Raw genomic sequence first — 18,622 nt, 5'->3', positions numbered from 1 at the left:
GTTTGTTTGTTTGTTTACACATAGAACTCTCAAGATTTTCCTCTGTCAAACACTTGTTGACTCTACAACAAACCACATCAGAACCACCAGGACTGGAACATCTTCATACATGATGGAAACTACCTCCTAAAGAATGTGCATGCAAGTGAACTGAACACAACACATAATTTCCCAGGTCTTAGCTGTCCTGAAGAGCAGTTCTTCCCAAGCTAAAGGGTCAGAGCTTTGACACTTTCTACCCTAGCTAAAACAACCAAAACAATAAAATACAAAGAATGGAAATGGTTCCAAACACTTCCATATTCAGGATGTAAACAGACGTACAAACCTTCTCTAACGGCTTAAATATATAACCAATTTATATATTTAAAATTCTGTCAGAAGTTTGGTCAACATGGGTCATGACAAGGTAAAAACTAAGAATATTTTAATGACAAGAGAATCCTCAGGGGCAAATAAAAAATGGAAATAATGCCTGTGACTTATTTCCTGTCAGTTGCAGCAGAGCAAAGTGAGAGAAAGGAAAAACAAATTTACTCTTGAATGAAAGCATATACCCACAGCCAAGTTTTTGAGATTTTCACTGCACTTCTGAAAGAAAAAAACAGTTTTAGATCAACTTGCATATTCAGACTTAACAAGTAACACTGAAGGATAACAGGGGCCTTTGACAACTCCTCTCTCACCATGTAACTAAATATTGAGAGTACTCTTTGGCATACAAACACCCATATGCTTCATTACCATAATTTTGCTTTTCAGTCAACATTCTAAATTACTCTCTTGGTTTTTTTCCTTTCATCCAATGGATGAAAGGCGAACATCCACACTGTAAAAGTCAATAATGTTGGGTTCACAATCTCCAAGTAGGCTTAAGATACAAACCACATACAATTTACACATATCTAAACTACACTACTGCACTTAAGTAATTAAATCATGGTAATTACCCACTTTGTTTCAGAAATATAACAAAAGAGAAGACAAGAGTCTTTAAAACATAAAAGCCTTTGCAGTTTACCTGTTTGTTAAAAACAAGCCAGATACTTTAAATATATTTTAAAATCCAGATCCTGATAGATAATTACAGTTTCTTTTTCTTGAGATCCCAGAGTGACAATTAATGAATCTCTTGTGCAAAACTGAACATGAAGCTCTCAATTCAAATTATCTGTCTTTCAAGAGTATTTATTATGCCTAGAGTCAGCTGCTGGCACAGGAATGCACATGATACTGCAAATCTCAGTCAAACAGGCATTAATGGGCTTTTAATAAAGCCTAGGACTGTGAGTAGCCTATTTATTCCAAATAATTTCTATGACAACATACAGTCCTGAAAAATTATGGTTTTGATTCATAACCATACTTCTATTTATATGTTTCACCCTCCTCTAGCATCACAAAAAAAGCTTCCAGCAGCCATCAGTATGACTGTCAATCAATAAAAACTGCAACCGTATCCAAAAAACCAAACCAACACAAGTGTTAAGAAATTACAAAACCCTGAGAAAAATCAGTAATTCATCAGTACAGAAGTTCAGCCAGCCAGCATCCTAGCTCTAAACAGGTTGATCAAAATCACTCATCTTGAAAAGAAAGTGGGCTGAGGATCCTACCACACAGCACAGTTTAACACGCACACCCTGACCATGGGGGTGCCACTGGCTTTGATACCACACATATCTTTAGTTCACCTAAACCAAACTGTGCAACTTTCTTTCACTGAGCCTTCTCTACCATATCATCATATCCAGACATTCCTTTTTTTATGTAAAACTATATTTATATTAGACACATAAAATTATTTTTGCTACAACTCAAGGCTGAGACCTGCTCTGAAGGAGAAGTTTAAATTTGTGCAAAACATTCTTATCACATATTGTTTTAAGGCATTGCAAATCACCACCCTGACAAATCACCCTACAATTTCATGAAATGGGATGTTGCCATAACAATTTTATTTTAGGAAACAGAATTGAGTAAAATACTTTGAAGAGTAAGTTACAGTAACTGACTTCAAGTTGCTAAACAACTGAGAAAAAGAAACATCAAAGACCTACCTGGTGAATGTTAAAGTCACCTTTATCACAGCACAGTTAGCTGTGTCAGGGGTGTTTACCTATGTCAGCTTCGTTTACATTAAGACTAGAAACACTGATCCAAGTCTTTTCCTGCAAGCTGCAAAAACAAGGCCAGCTGTCTCCAAAGCCACAAATAGTTCTATGAAGTGAAGCCGAAAGCTTTCTTGCTCAGCAACTGCTCAGATCTGTGCCATTATGGGAGGCCATGTGCTCTCAGAGTTCCCAGAGAACTCTGGGAAAGACTGAATTTTTCTGCTTCCATTTACTGCCAGTTCCACTAATCTGTTTTCAGGTAAGTTTACAATGAGATTAAAATAATAAACTCATCCAAATAAACTCCCTCTTCACAAACAAATTACTCTTCTCTATTTTCTTATTTTCTCACCCCATTGTCAGCTGCCCATATCAGCTGACAGAGATTTCCTGAAGGGCTGTTTGCTTCTTATGACTTCCGATGCAATGGGAGTAGAGATTGCATCATATCAACAATACCACCTTAAAATGGTAGGCTAAAACCACGACTAGTACAAAGTTAAAAACACAGATGTTTCTACATCTGCCTAACAAAGAGACATAAACCACCAGCTAACTAAGCCCCAAAAGTATGTGTATATTGGTGCTGGAGTAAGCAGCAATGTACTTCACCCCTCCTGACAAATGCATTTCCTGATAAACCACACCTCACACACATCAGAAATCCAAGGGTTTTCAAACAGCACCATGAATCATCTGGAGCAGACACAAACTCTGGGGGACTGCACCTTCCAGCACAAAAGCAGACGATGAGCTGCAAACCTAATTCAACTTTGACTAGCTTATTCTGTCTATGGCTAAATACCTTCTTGCTCACATAGCTTGTACTGCCACCAGAGCTGTGCAAGTATTCCCAAAGGAGTCTGCAACAGACATATGAAACCCTTTCCCTTACATACACAAAAGGCTCTCAGTTCTACCAGGAAAACAACTTCTCTTGACTTGTAAACAAACTTGTATCATAATTCATATTAATTCCCACCTAACTATGCTTATGTCCTCCTGCTGCTTTCTTTCTCAAGAGGAGTAGATCAAAGAAATAAAATAGTTCAGCTCAATGCTGAGTCTGATACACAGACTGAGAATAACTGTATGTACAAGTGCCTGATACAAACCAATAATGTATCCTCTACATGAAAACCAAAGCAAAGGGCACACTCAAAGTGCTTATTTTGATAATCAACAGGTCAGGTGGATGAAGGAATGGATTTTGAAGTTCCACAGCTAGTTAATAAGATAGCTCTAGAAGTCTTTAAACCTTCTCCTCTGTCTTAAAAGCATAACCTTTGCTCACAGTATTAAAATACAGTTTATTTTTGTTAGCATCTACAGATCAAGAGTTCACCTCTCTCCCAATAATTCCGGCCTAGCTGCCTAGGCTTTGTTTCACACTGGGGACTGGCCTCAGGACACCTCACCTAGACTCCCTGAGGTGATGCTAAACATTTCAAGGAGGCACCTAACACATGCCAGCTAGGACTGGCCCTTCAGTCCAGATGACCAAACTAATTAATCTCTAAAACACACACAATGTGAACATGAAGTCCTCAGCACCCGCTGCCTGCCCCTACAGATGTGCTTCGACTGTGTCACAGCACCTGCTACAGCAGACACAGCCACAAAAATCAAGGCTAAATTTTAACTTTTCCCTGCACTGTTTGAGTGAAACAGGGAAAACATAATCTTGTTTGAAGAAGGGAATGAATCAAGTGCTGTGTTGTAAGAGAGGCTTAGATATGCGAACAGGCACAAGAAGTCTTGTCATTTGGATCCTGATGAGGCTCCTTGCCATGAGGCTGGCGTGCCAGGGAAAGATAAGCAGGCATATAACACTGTGCTGGGTCTGGCTGAGGTGGTAAATTCTCCCCACAGCAGCCCCCACAGGGCTGTGCTTTGCACTGGTAGCTAGAAACACCATGTAACATAAAACATACCGGTTTTCACTACTGCTCAGCAACACTTCCACAGAACCTAAGCTGCTCCTCCAACATTATCCTCTCACCTGCAGGCAGTGGGTAGACCAGATCTTGGGAGGGGACACAGCCAGGACAGCTGACCCCAAGTGACCAAGGGAATATTCCATACCATCTGCCCAGCAATAAAAACCAGGAGAAAGGAAGAGGAGGCAGGGAGAATTCAATACTATGATGTTTGTGTTCCAGAGCAATCACTAACACATACTGAAGCCCTACTTCCCAGGAAATGATGGACATCATCCCCTGATGGGACATAGCGGATACATATTTTATTTTCCTTTGCTCCCATGCATGGCCTTTGCTTTTGCTTTATTAAACTGCCCTTATCTTGACACGTGGTTTTTCATCTTAGTTTCTCCCTCCTTACCCTGCTGAGTAGGGAGTAATAGAGCAGCTTGGTAGACACTGGCTGTCCAGTCAAGGTCAAATACCTTAAATAAAAGGATGCATCCCCACACAAAGTTTAAATTGAACCCAAGATAAAATTTCTTACTTCAGACAAAACTTGACTGCAATACAGACACTTTCAACTGATGTATCACAGTGCAGAATTACAAGATGACCAACTTGGTTGATGAAGAAAGGACACAAATTTTAATTCTCCTGCCTGGTACTTGAATTTATTAATTAAAATTACTTTTACCTTCTCAGAAGGGTGTTTCTTATTCAAGTAAATAAACACATTTGGGTTTATTTCTAGACATTTTCACAATGCTTATTTATTACCATTATTTTACATGTAAAATAAATATTATCTAAATTAGTCTACTTACAAAAACACAGGAATGGTTCTCAAGTTTATTTTTTTAACTTGAGCAAATAGCAAGGACAAACCCATGCCCTAAGTTAGTAGATAAACATTTCAGGTAAATATAGTCTTGGCTGGAAAGAAAAACAGCTAGCTGAGGAAAGCAGCACAAAACCAGGTGGCTTTTTTAAGAACAGTGAAACAGCGACAGTCCATCAAACCTCCCTGCTTTCATTTCTAAACAGCAGTAATCCAACAAATCTAGTTAAAAGTGCTAAATAACTGAAGTCTTACTATCCTCCACCACCAAAACTGAAAGATTCCCATCTAGAAAGAAAAGCAGTACCATATATTTTTCCTTGTCTTTTAAAAAGTACCATATTATCAAAGACCACACAGACACAGGATTAGGGGCCAAAGGGTGAAAGGAAACACCCAGCACACAGAAAGACCAGCGCATATATGGACTGCCAGCCTAACACCTGTGTCCAAATATGCCTAGCCTCTATGCTTCTGCCCAGTCTGAACTGAAACATTTTAGGCAAGCTGAGGTTTTACTTCTATTGTACTTTTTTCTTCAGCATTCTCGTACATGGCAGGATCATCTAAAGAAGGCTCAGCAATACGAAAATTCCCAAATTCCCCAATTCTCTTGAAGGAGTGTCTAACTTGCTACTGCTTTATGATACGAAAACAACTGCACCTCTAGTCTGCTAGTCACAAGGAAAATAAACTGGTGATAAGGTTCAAGGTCATGGAAATTCACTGTAGCACATGCACCAAATCAAAGTGCTCACCTGCTGGTTTCCCAGTCTTGGTCATCCTTATCTTTTTCTTCTTTGGCATCTGAATTGTGTGGGTGTTTCTGCACAATCCGCATCCCGCCAGCTTTCACTGGAATGGAAATTAAATAGATAACAACAAACCTCAGTCAAATCAGCGTCAAGTGAAGAATGTAAGTGAAGACCCACCCTGCTTCCTCCTGATACTTTGCATAGTAATTTAATAGTAACCACAGTGTGAAAAAGAGGCACAAAGTGTTAAAAAATGGCAAGCCTAAAGAACAGATACTTCAGGACCACATCTGCCATTCTCCTTCACATGAGAAGGTGCTTATCCTGAGAAGCTGCAGCTCATTTTACCACCTGCTTCCAATGACATTTTAGAAAACTCAATTCTGTTTTAATTCCCCCTCCACCCCATACTAACTTGCAGCAGTCACAAGAAACTGAGGCAATTACTTGCAAAACACTACATGAAAGGCTAAAACCAACAAAACTGATTTGTCATTTCATGTTAAAAACTATGTCTATAATAAGTGTATTTACACAAAGAAGTACTTCACAAATAGTGTAATAAAAATTAAAATTTAGGAAAACTGTTAACTTGCTTTTAGAACAGAGTTTTTTGGTTTGCAAAACATATGAGCTTCTACAACATTTTCAATCCTTGCATCATTTAAGTTTTAGAAATGATGCAGACATGAAAGCAGCCCTTTGAAACACAAAACAAGAAGTGAAAGCAAATCCACTTATGTGCATCACTTATCCACTCCAAAGTGCAATCTAAAACAGGAACCAAGCCAGGCTTGGCACTGCAACTACTAAGCAGAGCAACAGACAGGTTGCTCTTGATCTGCTTTCTGGTTCAATAGTGTACTTTTCTTTTTCTTCAACAATTCAACATGCTTACAGGACAGCACAGGATAAGACGATGCATCTCGTTAGCTTAATTGGATAGGTTACACTACCATCAGCAACCACATCAAAAAACCACTACAGTGGCCAGAAGTCAATAAAACCACTTAGAGACACGCTGGTTCGTGTTTCACAGTGCCTTGCCACAGTGTCTGTGGTGAGGCTCGCAGAGGTGTCACAGCTGGAGCGAGCAGGATGCCAGAGCAGCACTCGGAGAAGCTGAAGCTGGCAGGGACAGGGCGGCTGCGCTTCTGACAGCCCTCCTCTGTCCTGCCACAGAGGGAGCAGGGCCTCTCACAGCTCTTCAGTGCTACCCCAGAAACCTAGATGCAGGTCTAATTCCCAATTCTTAACCAGGACAGCAATGGAAAGGCCACTGCTGTGCATAAATTTTACAGCCTGGGTGAAGGAAAGCAGGAAAGAGAAAATTACGTGCTCCAGGAGAAAGTGAAAGCTCTTCGGCCCTGTCTTTTAAAAACAGATTTTAAGTTCTGAGTGATATTTGAATTATAAACTTCTAATTCAATAAAGGTCATTAACTATAGACAAACTCAAAGAAATATCTTTTAAAACCTATCAAAATTGTGTCCTCTTATCATGCACTAAAAACCCCAATCCCAAATCACTAACCATTTTGTGTTCCCTGTCCAGCAGAAAACTTTAATTGGAGAAATGTTTCACATGGGACAAGGAAAGAAAGACTACATTTCTTTGTAGAAAATTACATTTCTTTGTTGCCTGAAGTGAAGCAAAAATTAAAATTCCAATTAATTTTTCTTGATTCAAGCTCCTTAGAAATTTAAGTTTGTTTGCAAAAGCAAACACTGAGTTTTGTCAAGTGCAGCCTTCTTTTAACATCTCAGTTAATCAAAGTACTGCTAAGCTTTATTTACATTTATTTATAAATTATTAATTTATTTTAATTAATTTCTAAATTTAACATCACTGCACAGTCAGGACCTTTTACTTATTTGTTTCAAATGACTTTTCATGGAAGATGCTGTCTCCACAGCAACATTTGCCAGGGTTAAAAACAACAATTCTGAACTATACATACACTTCCACGTCCTTCAACATCTAACAGAAAACTAGAGAAAATGATACCTGAAGATTTAGTGCTAATTTAGATCTAAAATGTCTCTCCCCTCACACTGTGCATCATCAGGCCACAAGCCACTCTGTTTCTCTTTATCTGCCACTGGAAAAAATACACAGCTAACACATTCAGATTTGCCTGTATGCAGAATTAGAAAGCAGGGATTAAAAAGCAAATAACCAGACAACTAAATGACATAATAGTGACTCATGCAGCAACTTAGAATTTTAAATGTGATTTTTTGAACTAATATTGTCAGGCATAGTATATACAGCTTAAAGTACTTTGGTGCATTATTGAATTATATTTAGCAATCCAAGGTTACTGTGCAGAAGGAACCAGCAAACAGCTGCAATAATCATGTGTATTTGTGAGACCAGAAGTGAAATAATTAGATAGCATTCTGTACATATCTGCCACCCATGACACAGCATGTTTATACCCAATCCAGCTTCAGAAGATTTAGCTTAAGATGATAAATACTCTTACAGCATAATTCACCTTCCTTTTCAAAAGGTATCAGCCAAGCTACATTACCTCAGGTGTGACAAAAGAAGAACTGATTACATCCACGAAGCGAATGAAAAACTCAACACTTGTGAGATTTTTCTCAGGAGTTATGAGGAATCATCTATTTCCTACTTAGCTGGCATTTACTACATAATTTGACTGATGCTTACCATGGTGATTTTTTCACTTATAAATCATACTTAAAAGAGCTCAGATTTCCTTATCCTGCAAACAAAGGATTTAAACAACTGATAAACCACCTTCCAGAACATTGTCAGGCAGCAGTGTCCAGAAGTGGATTGTGTCAACGACCATGTTGGGATTAGGAAGAAAACAGCTCCTGTGCTGAAGAGCAAATGCAGAGCTCAGGTGCTAAGGCAGGAGAGGACAGGAAATGGATCCCTGGAGTGGTGACAGCCAAGTGGCCCTAAGCCTTTCCTAAAGCATGAAATAAAGAAGGGATCATTTGCCAGCACACTCAGAAGAGCAAGTCTATCTGCTTCACTACTAAATACAAGTTTTGGATTTTAATTATCATATGTCATGTTTTCCCCTTCTTGAGAGGCAGACAGGACTACCTTGTCAGACCTGTGAATGCCAGCCTGTGTTCCTCATCAGGGTATGACTACTCCTGGAAATGTATTAAATAACTGTGTTAATCAATTACCACTCAAGCTGATTTGGAGTGAGGAAGCATTCTACTTTTTCCTCCCTACCCCCACTGCTGGACTCCTCTCTGTTTCTGAGACTGGATTCTGAAATAATCCCCACTGAGTTGGAGCGAGTACCAAGTGCCTAGAGAAGCACAACAGGTCAGGGACAGGGCTGGCCCCAGCTCGCTCAGGGGGCAGACCTGAGGCAGTCCTTCCCAGGGAAACCTTCCAGCTCAGCACAAACCACCCACTGGTCACTGCAACCAGACAGGAACTTCAACAAATCCAGAGTACACCAAGGGTCTTAGCAGCTTTCCTTTTCCTTGAGCATGCATTCAATGTTACCATAAACATTTATTTCTTATGTAGTGTGTAATAACAGATTCCATTACAATGATAAGATGTATGAAAAGGGAAACACAAAATACACTGCTTTACAAGATTAAGGGAGTATATGTTAATGTTCAACAAAGTAAGAAAAGAAGTTATTATATGCCTTCATTTCACAGAAATCTCAACTCAGAGCTATTTTTTTTAATATACAAAAAAGCATGTAACTATTTTCACAAATCATAAAACTTCATAAATACACTATTAACACAATCACCTTCCACAGTATATATCAGATGAACAGCTAAAGGATAATTACACAGATCTCTTCAGAGGAACTGTACAAACCTACTCAGCAATGTATTATGGGCACACTTGATCTCACAGACAAGCGGATATTTAATAAAGATTAAGTCAGGGCCCTCTTAAATTTCAGAGGGGAGGTCAAAGTCGCTTCCTGCACTGAGGTCTTGAGGTTTCTTTCCATTTCATTACCCTTTGTCTTTTCAAGTGCCTTTTCCTTTCCCCCTATGTGAAAGATCAATGCAGAGATGAATACAGTGCAATCAGTAAGCAAGGGCCAACGGTGCACTTGAAAAACAACAGATTTGTCAATTTTGCTTTGAATTTCATGACCCAAATCCTTCTAAACTTACATGTCCAACGTACTCAGTAGGGTAAGACACATCTGTAATTACAGGCAGTGCTCTTTATGGAACTGGATGCAGAAAAAAAATTTTTTAGGGATGCCCCTAAAAACCTGGGCTTTTAGGCCATTTATCAAAAGAGATTCCCTAGTTACACTTTTTCTTGGATAGAAATTTGCCTTGTTATTTATGAATAAAATTCCACCTGTATTAATTTTTAAAAAGAATTTCTTACTTTCATTTTTATTAAAACATGTTTGCAGACTGATCTATTGCTTTATTCTAATATTCAGGGATCTAAACAAGCTTGAGATTTAGAATTAAAACCTATCTTCAACCACTAGACTAAATATATACTCTTGCTAGTCATAACACTTCTTGTGGGTTTTCCAGGTGGTAAAAGCCCAAAGGGCCAAACAGTTTAGAAAAGTCTTCTTCCCAAAGGGACTTGAAGATATGGTAAAGCATTGGGGGTTTTTTTGTCTCAAAGACAGGCTGAGTGATTACCCTCCTTCCAAAGATAAACTGTGTGTGCATGTTCACAAAAAATAGAAAGAAAAACCAAAATAGGTATGCCTTAAATGGCACATAGGTGAAGGTGTTCTTCAACTCATATGTGGGCCCATGTTTTAAAAAGTAAAAAACTCAAACTGAAATATTCTGATAGCAAAGGAAACCTGTACTGTACTCCAGTTGAGATTTTACACTGTACATTGCTAGTTTATCGTATGGCTTAGAGAGGCTCTCTTCAGGTCTTTAAAAATTTTCACCAGTTTCAAAAGACAGGTTTTGAAGCAAAACCCTCAAACATGGAACAACATCAGAAAATACAGTTACAAAGCACATTTGTTTCATCAATGGTGCAGGCGGAAGACAGAGCTAAACCAATGTAAGATCTTAATGATCCCTCCACTCTGAAGCTGACATGTACCTCAAGACAAGCCAGCTAGAGGAGCTAGGGCAACAAAAGCTGTCAGCACTGGAAAATGCTTTGGTTTGTTCCCTGAAGCAGCTCAGCAAGAAGCAAATGCCATGACAAGGGAGGCTGAAGGACTGGAATGACTGCTCAGCCAAGAGACTGACTTACCTGCACTGCTTTAGTGTATCTGCCACACAAAGCCATTATTTCTCACTTTTCTTAGAGGAATTTCAGGTCCTCATTATAAAAAGCACAGAATTCAATTATGGTTCAACAGCTATTTACAAATTCAGCTTTAAATCCCATCAACTGATCTGAATATAAAACTAGCGACCTTGGGATTTTTTACTGAAACACTTAAAAAAAAGCTCGCCAACTACTCCACAGGGAAACACTAGACAACATATGTAAAGCTGCTGACGCAGGGACCATAAGTTCCCCTTTTTAAGAAAACTGTAAGAAGCAAAACTAGCAGTACGTGAAGGGGCACAACTTTGATACTGCGAGGAATTGAGCCCCACCTGTGTATAGAGAGGAGTTACCGCCTATGGACCCTGGCAGATGAGTGTCCGTCCCACTGGAGGTGACACACAGCCCCCACCCTGACCATCCACTCGCACACAGCAGCAGGACGGAAGGCGATGGAGCTCCTTTGCTGGGCACTTCTCAACAGCTTTACCTGTTTCCTACCCTGCCAGGCTCCAGAATCGCAGCCAGGAGCGCGCAGGATGCTCTGGCACTCACACCGTGATGCCCACAGGCCAAGTGGATGCACAGAACGCTCCTGGTTTGCAGTGTCTGTTCACACTCTACAGGAACAGCCCCGCAGGCTGCGTGGGGCCGAGACCGCTCTGCGCCCCTTGCCGCCACCACCACCAGCCCCAGGCGGGGTTCCGGAGGCCTCCGCCGCCTTGCGAGGGCGGGATGCCGGAGAAGACAACGCAGTCTGCCTGCCGGGTGGGAGCCTGGAGATGCCAAGCTGCACACACCCGATGAGGGCTTGGCCCCAGCCGGAGCTCTCCTCGGGGAGAGGCAGGGCAGGGAGCGTCGCCCCGCCACCGGGAGACGCTGCCGGAGGGCAGAGAGCGCCGCGGGCGCCCGCGGCTCAGGCGGGGATCCCAGCGCAGCTCCCGCGGCCGGAGCGCCGCATCGCGCCCGGGCAGTGGAGAGCGAGGAGATCCGCCGGGGCTCGCATCCTCGGGGGCTCGAACCTACCGGGGCTCACACCCCGGGGCTCGCATCCCCGGCAGCGGCGGGACCCGCCCGAGGCCGCCCGGGCCCTCCTCAGCCCCGGCGCGCACAGGAGGGGACCTGGCGGGGAACCGGCGCCCGCCCCGCCGGCCCGCGGCCGCCCCGGCCCCCCCGTCCCGTCCCCCGGCGTGGCAAGAGAAAGAGCGGAGAGACGGGAACCGGCGGCCGTACCAGCAGGAGGGTGTCCGGCCCGCGTCTCTGCTTTCTCTTTGGGAGGCGAAGACATTTTTACTGTGGCAGCGGCCCCGCTCCCGCACCGCGTACCCGCACCCCGCCACCCGGGCCCGGCGAGCACGGCCCACGCCCGCCCTGTCAACGTGGCCGCCGGGGGGGCGGTGCCGCCGGGCCCTGCCCCGGCCGGGCGGGGACGCGGCGCCCGCGGCAGGCGGCGTCTGCCGGGCCGTGAGGGCAGCGCAGGCGGCTCCTGCGGCCTGATCCGCCCTGGTGGTTTTGTCTGGGGAGGGAGAGCGGCGCGGGCAGTTAACAGCGAGGTTTTGAATCGTCTGCACTTCAGATAATACTCGTAATTAGTGACTAATTGGCGGTGTGCGCCTTGCGTTTGTTGTGTTCTGCCCAGCCGCGTGTGTGTGAGCGGCGTAAAGAGCTGGGCAGTTTTTGGCTGAGGTAGTTTTACTTCGCGATAGTGGTATGGGCCGTGGTTAGGAATTGTGCTGGAGACCCTGTTTGCTTCAGACCTCATTGCCGTGCTGTTTGAAATTACAGACCTGATTCACACAGTTTTAAGAACATTTCCAAACACTTGAGTTACCTTTTCAGAGTTATGTGGAAAGGCACCGCATGTAATATCTGAATTAATTATATTAGCAGCAAGGTGTAAACCATGCCGGCCATTCTAGTTTTCTTTTATAGTTTGAAATAAGAAAGCAAGTACCCCAAAAGATGAGCGTATGATGTTTGAAAGTTGACCCTGCCTCCGAAGTGATATAGAAATATTTCATCACACCTTTGTTATAGGGAAATTAATGTAATAATATTTTATTTATTTGCTATCACTCCATGTGACAGTTATCATTGCAAAAATATATGTGATGTGTAAATACACACTTTGGGGTTCTTTGCAACAGTCCAAAATATATTCATGTCATGGGATCCTTAACAGCCTGAATGAATAAATGTTGTAAAAATACTGTAACTAAGTTCTTACATTTTGCTGCTGGGTTATAGCAATGTCTTACACATGCAGCATGTTAAAGTCTTAGATTGTATTTTCAGCTCTGTCACCTTCCGTGTAGTCTTACACAAATTACTCCAATTCCCTTCCTGGTCTCTGTCAAAGTCTATCCAGATTACATTTTTTTTCTAGAGTAGTAGTATGAGATTTTAATGCTTTTTTGTCTATCATCCTCTGAATTCGAATTAATTTTCACTTTTTTTGGTTTACCCAGGTTTGTTTGCTTTGGATTTTCCTGTGCTGATTACCGAAGTTGATAGAAATTTTTGCCGTTGCAGGTTTAATCTAAACCAGCTGTTATAGAAATTAAATTAAAGAAAAATGTGCTATATTACATTAAAACACCTGCAAGTTAATGATTTTTCTCTAAGAAACTGTTTAATTTAATAATTTCCTATTTAAGCACAAAGTTTTAGTACATGAAGGTGCACTGGGAGGAAGTATTACACCAAAGATGTGCTTTGGCTGTTCTTGCTACAGCCAGCAACATTTCTTTGTGTTATGAGAATTCACGTTGCCATTAACACAAGTATTTGTATGAAGGCTTGCTGTGGCTTCGCAGCTAAAATACAACACCCACCCTGAGTATTTCTCAGAGACACAGGGATGAAATTTCCTGAAAGCGCAGCTGTGCATCATGTTTGGAAGCTGGGATCTCAAGGCAAACCATACTAGTGCAGAAGGAGCAAGAACTGGAAGAGATGAAGACAGATTGGAAGAGAATGAAACGAGGAACAGGAGGACTTGGCATTAGCGGACCAGGAGACAAGGTCAAAAAGTTGAGTAGGGGGTGGTGGAGAGGTAACATGAGAATTGTGAAGCAGGGCAAACACCATGGCAGAAGGAAAGAAATGTTTTTCCTCAATGAAGTAGGAGCCAGAACTGGTTGAGTGAGATGAGGATGAGGACCCCAGGGAGAAGGGAGAGTGGACTGAAGCAGAGCATCAGGCTTGTGGAAGGGAGAAGGGAGGATCTTTCTTGCTTTCCATGGTCTGGAGGTCGTCAGATTGATCTCTCTATTGTTGTCAGTGCACATAATTACTGCTTTCCTCAAGAGGCAGGGGTCTGTGCCAATGGTAAGTTTCTACGCTTGCAGAAGAATTATAGAGGTGTCAGTATGATACCATAGGATAGAATTTAATTTTTAGATATTGTTTTTTAATTGTTGCAACAAAAGCAAAAGGAAGACAAAAATCCAAAATTACAATACATACATAAGTAAATAAATTAACATTTGTAGAGTCAAGCACCTTAATGAGGAGATGCCATAAAGTTTGTAAGTGGTACTTCAGTTTTGTGAAACAGTGTGATGGTTTCTTTGGCAAATAAATGTAAGGCAACATGCATTCTTCTAGCTAGTGGCAGTGCCATGATAATTAGTAGCAATCACAGCTCAGAGAGTCTAAGGATGGAAAAGACCCTTATGATCATCAAGTCCATCCGTCAGCTTAGCACTGCCCATGGAAGTGTTCAAAAATGTGTGGATACGGTACTTGAGGACATGGTTTTATAGTTTGCCCTGGGCAATCTGTGCCAATCTTTTACAACCCCTTCCATGAAGACATTTTTCCTAATATCCAGTGTAAACACCACCCCCACTCCCAGTAAAACTTGAGGCTATTTCCTCTAATCCAGTTACTTGTTACCTGGGAGAAGAGACTGGCACCACCTGGCTACAGCCTCCTTTCACAGGGACTTGTAGAGAGCAGTAAGGTCTGCCTCCTTTTCCCCAGGCCAAACAATGCCCTGCTCAATTATGCCAATGTACAAGAAACAGGGAGGCATTTTTAGTGACTGGCAGTAAAATGCCGGGATTTTTCAGTCACTTAGTCATTTCCAGCAGGCCGAATTGTTTGTACCAGCACACACAAATGGCAACAGTGGGAAACTTCATCAGAAAACAGGCAGAGTTTTTACAAAAAGTTGGCTGTGGAGTCACTTCCTTTGCCAATTCAGCCACACCTGGTGCTGACACACTTTCCCCAGAGACTGTAGCAAAGTCAAGTCCCTACTGGAAAACAAGTGAATGACAGCATCACAGGGCACTGAAATGTTGCAGCACACTGAGGGAAGAGTAAATAAAACATGTTGTTTAGGGTATTTCATGTTGTAACGTGTTTTGAAGACTGCTGGATGTTTTAGAATAGAAGTATTTTTGTGGAGGGTTCTGCCACATACCTCCTCAGTGCATGGGTAAGAGCTGGTAATAGACATCTTAAGTCTCCGTGACATTATCCAGCACAATCAAGAAAGAGAACTCTCCAGCTACTACAAATTTTAGCTAAAATAGCAAGCAGACAGAAGCTATGTCTTTTGTGGTGATGGTGCAGGGAAAAATAAAGCCAGCCAAAAATAGGAAAAAGCGCTTTACAAATCCCAAAGGCTAAGTTAAAAAAACAACCTGAAGATAATTGTTAGGAAAGTAGGCAAAAGCATGCATATAACAGCTATTTTCAGTGGCAGTTGGACATTCACAGCACTTTTGACAGTAATACCAGGTTCTTATTTTTTGTCCTTTATAGCCCAAAGTATGTTCAGTAAGTAGTCTTTTTTTGAAAATAAACAGTCTGTTGAACTATGATTAAGACACCATTTTTTGTCAGTTTTGAAAGTGCTCCCCAGTACTAAACAGATGGCTGTAGTTTTTGGTGCTTTCACTTGGGGCCTGCAGCAGAATTTTGAGTTCTTTCTGAAAACACTGCCACGCATAGAAAAGCAATTTTTGGGTTCAAGTCAATGGTAAATTATAATAGTGCAACCTAGGGTCACTCAGCATTTAAAAGGCAGCTAACTGCTTTGCCACACGACTTCTGCTCTCATTTCCAGCACCCATATGCGCATACATGCTGTAAATCCTGGGAAGTACAATAATCTGCTCTGTTTAGCTACAGGGTAGGCAAAACTCTTTCAGTGAACAGTGTTTTGTCCAATTTATAGACAGGCATCAAGTCAATGAAAACTACCAGCTGATTTTGATAATGAATCTAAAATAGTTTTGCCTCAAAGCAGGTAGTTGTTTTGAAATTTTGATTGTTTTATTTCAACAATGTGTTTTAAAATTTTGTTATTTTTAAACCTGAAATCCATGGGGAAATAAAATAATTTTCTCTTTTTGTCTTCTTTTCTTTTTTTTTCCCCTGCCAGTTAATAAAAATATCAGTTATCTGTATAGTTCTAACTCTTTGTGACATTTTTAGGGTGCCTTAATTTCTGAGAAATGATAAAACAAACCAAAGGGTTTACTTAGGAATTTGATCCTTCACTTTGACTTTTTGAGTTTGCAGATCTTTATTTGTATATGTTGCCGCCCACTACTTAAAAGAATGGGTTTAGTCTGATGCAGCCAGTTGGGAAAATTCCTTGCTTTGTTACTTACGTGGAAATATGTAAAGCTTTTAGCAAAAGTCAAATAATGTAATTTTAGTTCTGTCTCACTTTTATGCCAGACTGAGAAAAGGGTGTGGGGTTTAGCATTGTGCTTTGTTAGGAAATTTTCAGAGATTGTGCAAGATGCCACCCAAAAAGGTGGTTTTATTTTAATGTGCAGACTTGGAAAAATAGTTTGTGTAAGTTAACAAGCAAATAAATTTGGGGCAAGGAGTAATTTGCTTTAGTAATGATTTTCTACCCTTCCCTTACCAATTGTCATTGCACTGACTCATTAAAGTTACTTGGGTTGCAGTGTTTGCTGGTTTCTCTGTATCTTGATGATCTGATTAATTCCATTTTGTTACTCTAACTGTACACTTATTCTGACAAGGGACTCAAATTTATTTGCTTTCTTGATTTACTAATTCAGTTTTCCAGGAAAATCTATATAATTATTTTTTTTTCTTTAGAGTTTGAATAAGTTTCCATTGGGTCAAACATAAATTTGTTGATTGTTAATAGTTTCTGAATTGAATTACAATGTAATTGTGAGACTCAATTGCTCTTTTTCTTAGTGTTGTACTAGATTTCCTTGGACATATTTCTGATAAAAAAGTATGCTACAGGTCTTTCTCATGAGAAAGGTAGAATGATGATGTTTTCAGAAAGAAATGTTCCAATGTTACATTGCCACTCTTATATTATATTGTCATGAAGTTCAGACTTCTAAGCTGTTATCAAATATTAAATCAGCATGAAAAGCAATTTCTCAGTGTGATGGATTACTACTGAGATATGAATCATATTCCGGAGGCTCGTAGCAAATTAAGAAATTGTTCTGTATGCCTTTTCACAAAAGTGGTCTGTTACTCTGTTAATATCTACCTTAGCTATGACTGCTTTTTGCATTTGCTCCTCTCCACCTACAATATTATTTTAGCTGTTAAGTTTTAGACATGGTGCATGCTAGAGTGACATAATTTGTTGTAGGTTTCTTTCAAGAACAGGTTGCTGTTTGCCATACAGTTGAAGTAAAAATTTATATTGAGTTCACATGAGAATTCTGCCTTTAAGGAAAACCCAGATGGAAGCTGCTATCACAAGACATCCTCAAATTAAGCTACAATTTATTGCTTTTCATTAAATTAAAATAAAATTATATAAAAATGGTTTTACCACTATATACTAAAAGGAAAATAAAGAAAATGTGTGTGAGTTTCCAGAGGCTTTGCCTTCCAAAATATTAATTCTTCCTCCAAGGCAGTGCACTGCAGTTCTGCTTTAAAATGCTACTCATGGTGATACTACCACAGAAGTATTCTGATACGGAAGTTTCCCAAAACAATTTATAGATTCAATGGAAGAAAGGTAGAAAGCAGGGAGGAGGAAGAGGGAAGAAGAAAGAGGGCAGGGAAGAGAATAAAAGAAGGAAAGTAGGGAGGAATATGTCTGCTTCAACAGAGAAAGTAGATTTCATCTTTTGGAGGCTTTTTATCCAAAAAGACCAATGTTCTGCGTAAAGGCCATAGTTTTCATTATCCCCTGCCTTAGAATGGGTAAGCAGAAGTACAGAAAATTAAGTTGCCAAGACAGAACTAGTGGCAGAGATGAAAACAGAAAGCACTGCCAGTGCCTCTTGGGGCACAGTTCTCTCTCTGTTGTCTCATTAATCTGGGGTTTACTAAAGAAACTGTGTATTTTATCATGATAGAAAATGGGCACATCAGTGATGCCCGCTTAGAGAGGGTCTTATTCTTATAGCTCTGTAGACAACGAGGCTTCTCTCCACTTGAGATAAATGTGCAGAGCCTCTTGCGGTTTTGGACTTTCATCACAGACTCTGGATCAGTGTGAGTGGGGACTGTGATTGCTCCTGGGAGTTACTGGTGTTCATACCAAATGAGGCTCAAGAGAATTAGGTGTTGCACTCAGCAAGTGGGTCTTACCCACTCCTCTCTTCCTTTCTGTCCCACCCCATTCTGTCTTATTGATTTGTACCTGTGCAAGCTGTGCTTTTTCAAAAAAGGAAGGAATTGCTGTTGGTTCAAAGTTGAAAATGAAAAAAGTCAAGCTGATTTAACTTCTTGATGTTTGCAAACACATTGGATTTGGTGGGGGGG

The 18,622-nt window shown here is 40.9% G+C and overlaps 1 protein-coding gene across 1 annotated transcript in view; it reads right to left on the bottom strand.

Annotated features, from left to right (window-relative positions):
- The window catches only part of LOC120504922 (death associated protein), a 51,704-nt gene extending 39,434 nt beyond the window's left edge, over positions 1–12,270 (bottom strand). Inside the window, exons 1-2 of the mRNA XM_039714874.1 lie at positions 12,113–12,270; positions 5,636–5,732 (exon numbers count right to left, since the gene is read on the bottom strand). Of these exons, the coding sequence (XP_039570808.1) occupies positions 5,636–5,732; positions 12,113–12,167 (152 nt within the window). The 5' untranslated portion in view covers positions 12,168–12,270. The remainder of the gene's footprint in view (positions 1–5,635; positions 5,733–12,112) is intronic.
- Between the last annotated feature and the right edge of the window lie 6,352 nt (positions 12,271–18,622).

This window comes from Passer montanus, unplaced genomic scaffold (genome assembly GCF_014805655.1).
Source record: "Passer montanus isolate IOZ18808 unplaced genomic scaffold, ASM1480565v1 scaffold31, whole genome shotgun sequence".
Classification (NCBI taxonomy): domain Eukaryota; kingdom Metazoa; phylum Chordata; class Aves; order Passeriformes; family Passeridae; genus Passer; species Passer montanus.
This window is presented reverse-complemented; position numbering and strand designations above follow the sequence as displayed.